Source organism: Sinocyclocheilus anshuiensis, unplaced genomic scaffold (genome assembly GCF_001515605.1).
Source record: "Sinocyclocheilus anshuiensis isolate Anshui unplaced genomic scaffold, SAMN03320099.WGS_v1.1 scaffold997, whole genome shotgun sequence".
Classification (NCBI taxonomy): Eukaryota; Metazoa; Chordata; class Actinopteri; order Cypriniformes; family Cyprinidae; genus Sinocyclocheilus; species Sinocyclocheilus anshuiensis.
Window position 1 is genome coordinate 153,202 of NW_015555715.1, and position 14,184 is coordinate 167,385.

At 37.5% G+C, this 14,184-nt stretch overlaps 1 protein-coding gene across 1 annotated transcript; it reads left to right on the top strand.

Moving 5' to 3' along the window:
• The first annotated feature begins 634 nt into the window (after positions 1-634).
• LOC107672215 (carbohydrate sulfotransferase 1-like) lies at positions 635-7,114 on the top strand. Its single transcript, XM_016465307.1, has 3 exons — positions 635-736; positions 4,274-4,441; positions 5,991-7,114. The coding sequence occupies exons 2-3, from the start codon at positions 4,303-4,305 to the stop codon at positions 7,112-7,114; spliced, it is 1,263 nt and encodes a 420-aa protein (XP_016320793.1). The 5' UTR covers positions 635-736; positions 4,274-4,302.
• The last annotated feature ends 7,070 nt before the right edge of the window (positions 7,115-14,184 follow it).

Here is a 14,184-nt window from a genome sequence, read left to right on the forward strand (position 1 = left end):
AATTTGGGGGATCAAAACCGCACACCGTTGGAGATTACGCTGCTGAGTGCATAAACGCGAACACCAGTTTCAGCCGCGTTCTTGCAATAACCGCCTGGTGTGCATGTAATCAAATGTCGCTGTTCATCACAAAAAGGTATCATATGACTTTAGGAGAACTGTAAATCATCTGCACTAAGATCCCGTTGCGAGGATCACCATTAATTGTCGCTGCATGAAAAATACTGACATAGCCTACTTATTAAACTGTATGTTTTCCATAGAGGAAAGTCTGAAACGACATGAATACCAACATTTTCGTTTTCTGCATGAACTATCCCTTTAATAAACTCATATCTACAAGCGATGTTTTGAAAAACACTTTGTGAATAAGTGTCTAAACTACTCAATGAAAGAAAGAAACAACTGGTTTGTGCGTCAGATACAAACAACTAGAAACTTCTTGTCTACCCCGATGCCCGTTTTCAGCAGTAGTCTCTGATTAAAGGTAGAACGCAGGCAAACAATTGACAGAGGAAGAGAAAACCCCACTGGTTGTCCATGCGCGATGCCCACCCCCTGCTTTTACAGAAAGCCAACATTATCCATCTGTCACTTGATACAGACGCTCAGCACACGCGTCGTTTGGCTGATATAGGTGGGCTGACTCGAGAACCGCAGGACTACCTGGATAGCAACTTTACTGGATCGAGTCCATGCTTGTTTTATTGGGGAATATTTCAGCACGTCGTGAGTGGTAAGAGATGCGCGGATCGTCCTCTTGTCAGTGTCTGTTCTCATGTAACTTTCATTAATGTTGTGTTTGTACCGTGTGATTTTTAAAATAGCTGTTCAGATCATACCTACTTCTAAGCTGCAAATGCATTTGATACAGCTTCTCTCGAAGCTCGGGCAAGAAGTTGTGTCAGCGGAGGCTGTTTGACAAGGGATGCTCTTGACAGATGTGGCTGGATTCAGTCTTATAAACAAGATAGAGATGTAAACAGTGATTTGTAAACTAATTTTTATGTACCAGTAAGATGCTTGTAAAATGTTTTATTAGTTGTTTGTGTAATTAATTGTGGAAAGAGTTATGGTTCGATTTATCCGTGTAAAAAGAAAATATTCAATGCATTTTTAAACCATGATGTAAAACATAGGTTAGGCTACATATCATATATTGCACCTTGTTCCAGCTATTAGGCATGCTCTGGTAAAATATTTATAAAAACATCTCAAACCAGACTAAACTGCATTGCCGGTCTTATCTGGTCTCCAAACCTGGTCATGCTTGTCTTTGAGTTAATTGGTTAAGAAGGGTTTCAGGCGCTTTTCATTAGATTTGGCTTGGAGACCAGCGTGGCCAGGCTATGAGACCATCTTAATGAGACCAGCAAATCAACTGAATACAATCTTAAACCAGCAAAAACAAGCTTAAGACCAGCAAACCATTGTTAAGCAGTTTTTATTCTTGCAAATTCTGCAGGAAAGCTATGGGGTAATGCACTATAGACATTTTGATGGTTATTTATTGAGCGATGCTGTATTTATGTTTTTTTAGATATTATGGATTGGTCACTTACATTAGTGTTTTGCCTGTAGCTATATTGGCCATAGACAGACATTAACCTTGAATAGCATCCTGCTGTGTCTGCAGGCATGTAGACACATGGAGAGAGTTTAGACATGTAATAATAAATAACTTATATTATAGAATTCTGCATATTTTTCTAATCTTGTATTGACATCTTAATTAATCCATTTATAATAACAAAAGTAAAAAAAAAAAATCTTTTCATTCATGTGATTCAGTTCAGAGTGGTCAAATATCTGCTAGATGTACCAGTGCAGATTGAGACCTTGACAACACTTTTGGTTTGGCAAGAATTCAACTTAATTTTTACATTGCAATGAGTTTGAATTGTTGTATGCATAACTGTTCAGATAGTTAATGAATTCTCAAACTACTCTTGACATTAGGTGAGGTAAACGAGAAACTATTTGAATCCTTTTGTCATCTTTGGAGACATTAACATGGCTGTAATGAGTTTTTAAAAACAGATTAATATATTCACAGCAAGGTCAAGATACCCATACATTTACATAGGAGAAATGTGACAGAGAGAAATAGATATCAATTTTCTTCCAGTAGTTGACGGCTCATAGTACTGGTGCTTGATTGTGTTGGTCGATGTGGCTGGAGCGATTTTGTCAAATGGCAGAGAAAGCTAATCGTAGCTCTTAGTGTGCACACTGGTGGAAATAAATTTTGCCCCTACATTTCCTATTCCCAGTGTGGTAATCAGTTTGTTGAATGAAAAAGCAGAATCATAAGAGATTTTATTGTAAGAGACAACCCTGAAAATCCTGTAAATGGTTTGAAAAGAGCTACAGCCAATGAGGATTTCAAGATTGGAGTGATTGAAAAGAGAAAGGCAATCTTTACTGCAGTCTAGATGCTAAAGTATATGTCAGATTTTATTCATTTTTTTTTATTTCAAGAGCCATCATAATGTGTTTTTGGTCTCTTTCTCGGAAATGAAAGTGTAGTTATTTATACAAAACAGGAGAGCTGACATAACCAGAGGTTCACAAAAATACAACCAGCTGGTCACATGCAGATATAAGTTGAGCGATTTCAATATATTGATTGTCACAGACACAAAACAATCTGATCAATCCTGATAGTGCTTGACTGTTTTAGTAACAGCTCTCTTATGCCATTTGCTGTATAAAACTCCTAACAGAGCTGCAGTGGTGACTAGTCCCTCTCAGGAGCTAATAAAAAGCACAGGGAAACCACCTCATTGAATGCTAAATTAGCAGGGCAGCAAGAGCTTTTTCATGCAAAGTTCAAGGAAAAGTTCAAGGCAAGCAACATGGCTGTTCATTGATAAGGAATTTGTTGAGTGCTTGATTGCCATATCTGTAAATTTATGCTCTAACAATGTGTTTGAAATTCTGACAACATCCAAAATTGCCATGCTACATTTTTCTGACATGTTCATTTATATTAGCTGCAGAAGAGATTATATGGCATTTCTGCTTCTTACATTTTGTCTTACAAATCACTGATACCATAGACCATATTCATTCAGGGACTAACAGAGAGAGAAAATTGTACTTGGAGGCCATCACTGCCAATTTTGTGCCACCTTGATGAAATGGATCTTTAAGGACTTGCTCAAGAGAAACATGTGGCAACATACAGTACATCACAGCTAAAATAGGCACTGCATTATTTAAGATGGTAATTTTCATAATTTGAAGAGAAATGAGACTGTGAGGCAGAGAATTTGTTGCAGATATTGCATGTCTAATAGCAACACCTCAAACAGTGTGAACTAAAAACTGCAGCAACATATTGATTTTGGAGCAGGTTCGGGCCATTTGAAATGTTTTTTAGCTGAGGAAAGGCCAACTAGCTTGGGTTGTCATCTGTGACTAATACTGAGATGCCATACGTTTTGAGCTGAATTCTGGGCATTCAAAAGTAGATGAATTCACATTACCGTTTTAAAGCACATGCAAATGGAAAGAGATGAATGCTTCCAATTCATTAGTCTTGCGTAGCCAGATCTTTGACAAAATGGCAAAAGGGCTGGTCCACATCACAGCTTATTCTGGCCAAGAACTGCTTGCATAAACAGGAACATTGTTATTATAGTACCAGTGAGATACTATTATAGTCAGTTTACATGAATAATAGGAATAATAGGCAAACTTTGGTAAACTATTAGAATTTTTCATCATCAGAGGTGCTTGTTGTATCAGCTTGGTACCTTGTAAACACAAATGTATTCCATGGTGGACTAATAAATCAGATTAGAGCTTGACAGATTAGAGAGCTGCATGCATTAGATATTTGGCCAGCGAATGGACTGATCTGAGTCCAGGTGACAGAAATGACCACCTTGTTACTGTGGTTTAGGTTACGGTTTTGCAATTATTTAAATATGGAAGTAATATGGTAATAGGACCAAGTAGCCTATTCTGTGATTGTAAGAATGATCAAATGTGAAAAATATGTACTACAGTCCCAACTCCTTACTTTAGCTCCTACAGTGATAATGCATCTCACATCTGTCTATTTGTAATGAAACTCCATAAACACTGTGTAATCATCTCTCAAATGCAAAGCAGACACACTTTTTACAATCTGGCACTTTATCTTGTTTAAATGTTTTAAAGTCTAAAAAAAAAACATTCTAACTGACAAAGAAAAGTGCAATCCTTCCTTTATGCTACATAGGTTGCTTTAGTAAATAAGTGTCCATGCTTGCCTTCCTGACAGAGTGAAGAATGTGATGGTGACGGAGCAGTATGGAGTGCTCGTGGAAGACTCTACTTCTGCTCGTGTGCACGTCTTTGGGGGTGCAGTACACTGCCATCCGTTCCCTCCATGACTCCTTCAGTGGCCCATGCCAAGACTCCGCCCACTGCCAAGGACGCCAGGGTAAAGGTGAGTCACTGTCCTGTAACACAAAGCATTAGATTTTCACAATGACATTTAAAATTGTATGAGCATTCTGCAGGTCAGTGCGGTCACAGGAAGAAATGAAAATGAAATTTGGAAGTGGAAATGTGTTTTTTTTTTTTCAAATTGTATCAGGTTTACAATAACCCACTGATGGATTGTATTTACATTTATTCTGATTAACAAATAAACAAGGTTTTCCTCTATCTGTGTCTGGGTCATTTTTATTATGCCGTACAGTTTCATGTTCCCATAATACAATATATTTATTAAAGCTGGAATGAAACAGATAAAATGACAGATCTTTGCAAAAGAGGTATGTTGTTTCATTCGAAGATTGAGTTATGACATTTTCACAATGAGATCAATAACATGCATTCAAAAACATAGGGTGAATTTTCATTTAATGCTGAAATATATTGGATAAAATAAACAGAGCAGCGATAAAAAATCGAATTAAATTACTTCTAACACAAAAACAGTCTTTTTATTTTCTTTCCATTGTGTAAATAGAATTAACAAAATGAAGTATCTGAGCTTGACCAGATCATGTATCTCAAAAACCTTTTGTAGAAATACTTCAATACAGACATAAAGTTACAGAACTTAAAAACTGCATAACAGCAATGACCCATCTATTCATGTGTACTCAATTTCATCTGCAAAATGCCAGAATGCATTTTTAGACACAGTTTAAGCCCTCCATTAAATTATAGTTTGCATAGAGACTTAAATTCAGTTATAATTCATGTTTGATTATGGACATAGCTTTAGCTGGTTTGACAAGATCATTCTAAAGGATTCAAATTACATTCTCTCTATAGGCTTATCTCTCTCAGGTCATCACTTCTGTAATGAGTAAGTTTGTAAGGAAAGAAATTAGCAGAGAACTGTTAGAAATGCAACCTGGAAATTCCCCCCTCATCCGCTGTAAGGAGCGAGAGATGGAATATCAATAATTAATTCTACAATTATCTCATCATTAATCTGCCATAATATGTCCTCACAGACCAGCTGTTTGCACTTCCAGCAAGCGTCGACTCACACAACCTAATGTGCCACGCACAATCAGTCTCTCATCAGCCGTAATTACAAGCGTTATCAGTCTCTCCCACCCTCCTGCTATATATAGTAATTGTTCATTTTGAGCAAAAGTCGCATAATCTTTTTCGTATGTGGAGAAATGCCGTTGTTCATATTTCAATTTTATACATTTTTTTCAAATATTGCTTCAAAATGGTGAAATGATTACCACCACAGAAGGAGGCAATCCAAGTCTTCAAAACAACATTATTACTGCTGTATGTTTCCTCTATGTGGGCAGAATAGGTTTTTGAATTGCACTGGACTTTAATATGTTTTTGTTAAGATTATCCTGTGCTTTTCCCTAAATTAAAGCTCCAGGTATTTTCTTACCCAAATAAATGATTGATTAAAGATGAAGCTGAACTAATTGGGTCTTTTGTGGCCTTATAATGTCCTCTGAGGATTCAGAGCACCATATTATCTCACTTTCTCTTCTTCTCTTCCCCAGAGCAGAGATGGAAATCTCTCTGCGATGACAGCCAAGTCCCTGATGAGACTAGTGCTGCCGCCGCTCGAAAGCACATTCTTCTGTTTGCACAAACCCGCAGTGGCTCCTCATTTACTGGACAACTTTTCAATCAACACCCTGGCATATTTTATGTTTTTGAGCCTCTTTTCCACGTGCAACAGGCCTTCACCAATTCTAGTAGCCGTCTACAAAGGGCTTTGGATGGCAGAGCTCTTCTGGGAGCCTACCGAGACCTCCTACTCAATCTCTACAACTGTGACTTCAGCTTCCTGGAGAGCTACATTCGGCCCGAACCACAGGATCACATGACCGGGGCCTTTTTCCGCCGCAGCTCCAGTCACGCCCTGTGCACGCCGCCTGTCTGCCAGGAAGGTGGCGAGGAGATTCTAGCAGGCCAACTAGATGAAGTCTGGTGCCCAAAAAAGTGCCAGGCCTTGAACCTCACACTAGCCTCTCAGGCTTGCCAAGCACGAAGTCACGTGGCCATAAAAACAGTTCGTATCCCAGAGATAGGCGACCTACGTACGCTTTCAGAAGACCCCCGTTTAGATTTGAGAATTGTCCATTTGGTGAGAGACCCCCGAGCCATTCTCACCTCCCGCATGACTGCTTTTGCCGGTAAATTCAGGGCCTGGAAGATCTGGAATGCCACTGGCCGCCAACCACGGTACGTGGACCTGACGCAGATAACGAGAACATGCAGAGATATTGAGTATTCTGTGGAGACCAGCCTGCAGAAACCCTCATGGCTGAGGGGGAGGTATCTTTTGGTACGCTATGAAGACTTGGCCTTGAATCCTGAGGAAAAGTCCAAGGAGATATACAGATTTCTGGGGCTGGACCTGCATCAAAGAGTGCTCACATGGATTGCTCATAACACCAATGGCACTGTCCCATCTTCTTCAGAGTGGAACTATAAGTACTCCACTACAAGAGACTCTAAAGCCACAGCTCAGAGCTGGAGAGTACATCTGAACTTTGACATTGTTAAGACAGTTCAATCTCTTTGTAACAGAACTCTTGCTCTGCTAGGCTATAAGCTTGTCCAGTCTGTAGATGAACTGAGGAATATAACAAAAAGTTTAATGGAGCCTAGGACGTAGTAAAGTTCATTTTTATGTGAACTACTCATTCATTTGGAAGACACTTTTATCCAAAGTGACTTAACATTGCTTTCAGTGCATACACTGAATCAAACAGTACTCACAGGTTCCAACAAAGTACATTTGGTTACATAATATTGTGTTAATTACTTTTAATATTTTTCAGTTTGTTTTGACAATTTGCATACTAATTGTCAATGCCATGTAAATGCAACATTTTAGATCCTACTTTGGTGAAAACTTAGCTCATGAATAATAATTACGAATATAATGTTTAGTACCTTTCTTTAAAGGGATCGTTTACCAAAAAATGAAAATTCTGTAATCATTCACTTACCATCTTGTTGTTCCAAACCTGCATGATTCTCTTTCCTCTGTGGAACTTAAAAAATATATATTTTGAGAAATGCCTCAGTTATTTTTGCCCATACAATGGAAGTCAAAGGTAATATTGGTTTTGGTTACCAACATTCTTAAAAATTAATTATTTTGTGTTCTGCAGAAGAAAGTCCGGTTTGGAACAGCATGAGGGTGAAAAAAAAAAGATATAATTTTCATTTTCGGATGAATTATTCCTTTAAGCATGTAAAGTTCTTAATATTCATGAGCCAGGCATTTAGAATAGTATGATGCTAAATAAGCACACAGGCCCACCATTTTCAGCCTGTAAATGTGCATTTATGTGACCCCAACTTCAAAAATTATCTCCCTCTGATGGCTTTGTGAGTCAGAGTCAGTGATTATTTGTAAGTGCAGAGTCAACATTGGGAAAAGCACTTTGGCGCTATGCAGCCACTTTGCAATTTGTGGATAACAGATATAAAACTACACAAGTCAAAATCCTCATTTAATTAATATGCTATCTCTTGTTCACAGGGCCCCCTTGAGGTTGAGCGTTTGGCTGCAGCCCATGTGATCCCTTGGGTTAATGTGGCCCTGCTACTTACTGTTTTAGTTCATATCATGGATTAAATGACTAAACCCATGAACACAGCACATTTTGGAAGTCTGCGCTCAAATATCTGCCAATAAGTAATGAAAATGTAATTTCATTGCATACATGTGTTGCATACATGTGATTATGAGTCTTGGGAATATTGAATTGTGTCAGTCTTTAGCCTTAAAATACTCTTGGATTTGTGTTGTTGTACATGCCCTCCTGTCAGTTACATTAAGCAATTTATTACTTCTATGTAAAACATGCCCTTAAACGCTAACACTTTTACATATTGGAAATATGCTGTGTAAACAGTTCCTCATCTCAGGTATATGATTATTAAATGCTATTCTTCAGCCGCACTGCCAATTAATAAATATGCAGAGAAAAGAGGAAAACTATATGGTTGAATAAATTATTCCTCTTCATATTGTTTCAGTCCTTCGGAATCGGTGGTTCACAATGATATAATGTGTTTGTTTCATTCAGTTATTTATTTATGGAAAATTATTTATTTATGGAAAAAGGTACAGAACAGAATTATGTGAGACTGTGCAACTGGTATTTTGTAGCAGTATTAATGATAGGTTCTGAGTGCTTATTTGTCTATATGAAAGCTTTCTATGTTATACATGAACACATTGACCTGTGTTCTTAATATTTAAGCATGACTGCTGGCAAATGGAAATGAATCTGAAGCACTAGGTTTGATATAGGTGTTTGTTGCTGCTGTATGGTATTCTCTATGGTCTGCTATTCTCATCAGTTTTCCACTTTCTTTTAATACTTGACATTTGTGGTGTTCTGCTGAGGCCGGAGCATTTTGGTGAAGTGCTGATCATCTTCTCAATGTCAGCAGTCCAGCTTTAGCTTGAAAATCGAAAAAGTGATTACCAAGGGACATGGCCATAATTCAGACTTTCTTGTTGTCAGTTCATTTTGTTTTCAAAGACAAGGATGCCTGACGTTAACATATTTAATGGATGTTAAGCATTGGATTGATGAGTACCATTTCCTGACATATTGTCATTAAGCACATAAATACAAATTCATCAAAAAGATTTTATTAATCTTGGAAAGATATATGGTGAAAGCAGCTGCATTTAGCATAATAGATACTGCACATACAACATAATTGCTACGAATATAGGAGGTTTTGCGGAATGAATTTTGAATTGTGAGTCAGTCATTTGCATGCAACAGTTAAAATGAACTCATTCATTAAAAAGAATCGAACTTCATGAAAACACAGGACAGCTCAGGTGAGGTTAGTTTATTATTAACTTAGCTCACTCGGATCTTCTAACGCTTTGGGACTACGAACGAGCTGCTTTTCAGAGACACTGTTTTGAACGGAGCGAACCAGCGTCACGCTGCTGAACATTTCCATTAATTAGCTATTATTAGTTGCTATTTTTAGTTTGTTACTCCCCAGCGTAGTCTACTTATAAAAGTGGCAGAAAAAAAATATTCGATTTTCTCATTTCATGACATTATTGCCCAATGTTATTGCTTACAGTTTTGGATAAAGAAAAAACAAGTCTGGCTCAAGAGAGGCATTATGAGTAAATGGTTGCAAAAACACCTTACCACACGGATATTGCGATCTGAGTCACTATCTTCTAAAGAAAGCCCAAGTAAATGTAGCCACTGGGTTCTATGCCAGGACACACTTTCTACCCAGAATCCTAGGGGTTAAAAGCACCCTGTGGGAGTAATCCTCCCTCATTTACAATCACTCTCTGCCCTGCAGCTGTTGACTGCAGGGTTATTTCTCAGAGGCCCTGAGAATATATCCATAGAAGAAACTCAATAGAAACGGGATTTAAGATGGAGGGAGAAGAGAAGCCATCTCTCTTTGAACTTAATCTGCAAAGGCAACACAAACCGGCAATAAAGCAGAGTTTATGACACCCTCTGAGAACTGTTTCATTGGCTTTTCCATCGCACCCTGACATACAAAGACACCAGCTGCCTGAATCAGCCGCACAGTTAATCGCTCATCTCTTCACAGCCAATATCAGCCCCCTCTGTCCCTCTTAACCCCGCTGACAAATTTAGACCTCCGAGGATGGCGGTAACCAATGTTCAGAGCAAATCCACAATGTGTGGGGGTGTACAGTGTGCTTTCGTACATGTGAGTAATATATTAGCATGAAGAGATGGAAGTATAGTGCAGGTCAAGAGTCTAGCATATGCTTGGTTGCCAAGAGAGAAACAAAAGAGGAAAAAATCAACCTGCTCTCTACGAATGACCCCTTTTTTTTCTTAGAAAATGATCACATAAAGGCCAGGCACAGACTTGTGGGAAATGAAAACGAGTCCACTGCAGAAATCATTAACACAAGAGCTGGGTGCAGCGAATGTTATAGAGATAAATATTGTTTATTTTAAACAGGTCTACTGTCACTGTTCAAAATATAAGTTACTATATTTACATTTTCTTTTACATCTAGAATCACTAAGATGCTAAAAGATAATTTTGTGATTTGCTTGTAGAATGTGATTCCATAGTTTACAGAATGTGTACATTTTTTATGCTGTAGTAGACTCTTAAATTAAATATTGATCAGCATTTGAAATGTTTAGTCAGGTCCAAAGGTGTGAGACCAACAATTAAAATGTTTATATTTTGTATTTTTATCTAATTGAATACAACATTTTATATTACAGAATCTCAGTTTAGCATTTTGAATAAATTTAACTAAACTGAACTCTCTTAAGTTGCTTTCTAATTTTATTTCCAGGTTCAACAAAATAAAAAATAAAAACAAAACCCTGAATTTCAATGTGGTTTAAGACTTTTGGACCCCAATGCAGTCTTCAAATACATAAATACGTGGCAACGAAGTTTTATTGAAATTAGCGATAAAGCATAATCTGATCCTAAAAGAAAAAGAAAAAAATCCAATATTTTCTGCCCCTTCCATCATACCAGTCTGAAAATGCATCTCCATCCATCTCACTATCAGATTTTCAATATCCACAGTAAAACTTAAGATGAATCACTCTCCAAGCTAACTGTGTTTAACACTGTGATTCACAAAGACTGATTTGACAAGTACTGTGCAGGCAATAATCTATACGAGTAGGGTACAAATAAAAATATGTGTAATTTATGAAAGGCCAAGACATAATCTTCAGACCATTTCTCTGTATAATGACGTTTCTTTGAGGAAAAAAATATTTATTTTATCTCACTTGTCTCCTTTTCAGAACAGATGGATACGTCTGGAAAGCTGTACAAAATGGATTCAGTACCCTTGAGGAAAGCATAGCCTAACGAAAGACTTGCAAATCGCCTTGTTCTCTCCGTCTGCGAAGGTAAATCATAAGTCCACATAATTAAAATAATGAAATGCTCAATTGACGCCCCTCAGGTGCCATTTGCTTGAAATTTCGTCTGATGGGGCCATGAGACAATTGCTGAAGCAATCCTACACGGTGAGGAGTAATTAGCCATATTACAATTTGCAGTAATAGGCACCATAAAATTGAATCCCGAACACTCTCTATATTTCATGAGCCTGTATCTTTTTATAGTCTCTAGTGGGCCCAGGGCCGTAGGAGGAGTGCATGATGTTTCACTGCTAAAAAAGGAGAGAATCTGAGTGCAGCAATGGAAGAAATGCAGCTTGAGAACAGGACTGAGCAGTAAAGGGGTGTGTAGGTCTATGTATGTGCGCATGTGTAAGTTTGCATGTGCATATACGATTATGCAAACTTAGCATCTGTTCTGTCAGTGTTTTTCAGCAAACCCGGCACCCTCACTTTCACTCCTCCCACACTTTATTTTCTCGAAAAATCACATTCCAGTCATTTCAAGACTTTTTTTCCTTCATGAAAAGATGATTACCTACAACAAGTCAACTTTACAAACAGTCTCCAAAGTGCAGATACGGTAGCTAGTTAGTAAGTGTTTTCCACTCTGTCTGTCAGTGTATTGGTAGCTTAAGTAATGTGCATTTGTTACAGTAAATGGCATGGTTAAGCAGTAACTCGGGCTTCATTTTGACCATTATACCATGAACTTTGTGTCAAAAATAGCTATGCTGCAAGCGTCGTATGCTTGTGAACTGCAGCATGCAGTGAGACAATGCATTCTGAAGCACACCAGTCAATCTGTTTCCAATATTACCCCTTTTTCACACTTCATGTTGTTTAGATATTCTTGGGTTTCTTTGCTGATGTTGTTTTGTACAGAACACTTTAAAAAAATAGCCAGGATTTTATATTGGCAGTAGATTTAAAAGTAATTTCTCGCGATAATGTGTTGTATTCAGAGATTTACTGTAAGGCTAGGTCATTATGTGTCATAAAAACAATAACATATTATGTTGAATTGTTGGATAATACTGTGAAGAGTTTAGTTTGAAGTTTGAAGTCACCATTATGGTGACTAGTGTTCCCGCTGGCTGGGAAGTTGTATTTACTTTTAATTAATTCACTCCCAGCAGATATGTCACAGAACACAATTAGTTCCACTGTATTACATGGAGAAAATAAGCTCTGATTATAGGCTAACTTGCAGTCTACAATATACATAGGACTTTTATATGATATGTTACAGAAACAATATCATCTTTTAAAAATAACTGAGGGTTGCTGAGGTATTTGCAATGCTGTTGTAGTGTGGTGAGCTGAGCAGTAGTTTTTCTAGTGAATTTTAGTATGTATTGTCAACCAGGAATACAAAGATCAACAGTTGACAGATATAACTTTAATCAACAATAATGATTTTAGATTTAAAAAAATTTCAACATTACAAAGACACTAACTTAAAGCGACAAAAAATAGCAGCAGCAAAATAAACAAACAAATAACCTACTTTAATTTATTATAAATAAATTTGTGTGAAATTATTAAATGTAATTTTCAGCAAGCAAGCAGTCAAGTGTCACGTCGTGCAGCACAAATTTTTTATGTGATGGCACTAGCACACCTAAAAGTTTTTGTGATTGATCTGTGATCTAAGTTTTTGTGATTGATCTGTGATTGATCTGTTATATATTACGTAAATTTATAATATATAAATAATATTAGCATTTGTCATGCTTGATCATGCTAATGTCGATGAAAAATGAATGAGCAGCGTAATGTTGCTACGGTTACCTCATCTGGCGAACACAACTTATGTTTGTTATAGCGTCTAGTTTGATGACAGGCGGAAATACACACTGTGACTTACTTTCCTAATTATTGGATCAATTGAAAACTATTGTTGAAATATAAATGCACTTGTATTAAGTTAATCTGTAAATAGCCAAAATATTACTGTAATACAGACTTATTGCAATATATACTGTATATACTGTACAGTATTGGCCAAAATTGAAGGTAGATAACTACTATCTAGGAATATAGCCTACTGTACATTTTCTAGACTGCAACTTATCACACAAGCCTAAGTATATACTTCAGCTGTATATGAAGATGAATGTGGAGAAATGGCAGGATCCCAGAGGCTGGTATGTAGTGGGAGGAGATCACGTTAGATTGTGTGTGTTATTTATTCCACTGCATTATCAGATTATTTTATCCACCAAACATATGCACCACAGGGGATGAAACGATTGGACGGACTAATGAAGGGTTTGCACTATATCGCAGAGACTATTGTGTGATGAAGGGGAGAGGATTTACAGTATACTTCTCTCCCCAAATGTTCTCTCTTTCTCTCTCGCTCTCTCCCACTGGATCAAGGTGCACCAGAACTGTCAGCAAATCCATAATGAATTCCATACAGCGCTCATCTTTTGAGTGAACTCATCCATAATTCAGCCTCGACATCAACACACAACTTTACTCAAAGAAGTCTTTCGTACACATTTACCTTGTGTCTGTTAGCCCAGATGATACACACACAGGAGAAAGGAAAGCTCTCGGACTGAAATGTGTCTCTGGGGGAGTGATGGGTGATGTGAAATGCTGGAATGATTATATAGAACATGTTTTGTGGTTAAGGGACCCTATGAAATCAGAACTGGAGTTTTCAGTGTCTCATTATCTTTGAATCCATATGCCAAAAATGAAGCATATATGCATTTTAAATGCAGGCTTTGTCTTTCATGTTGCATATTTTTTTGTTCCCACCAACCCTCTGCCCTTAAGATGGATATGCTAATGAATGTCT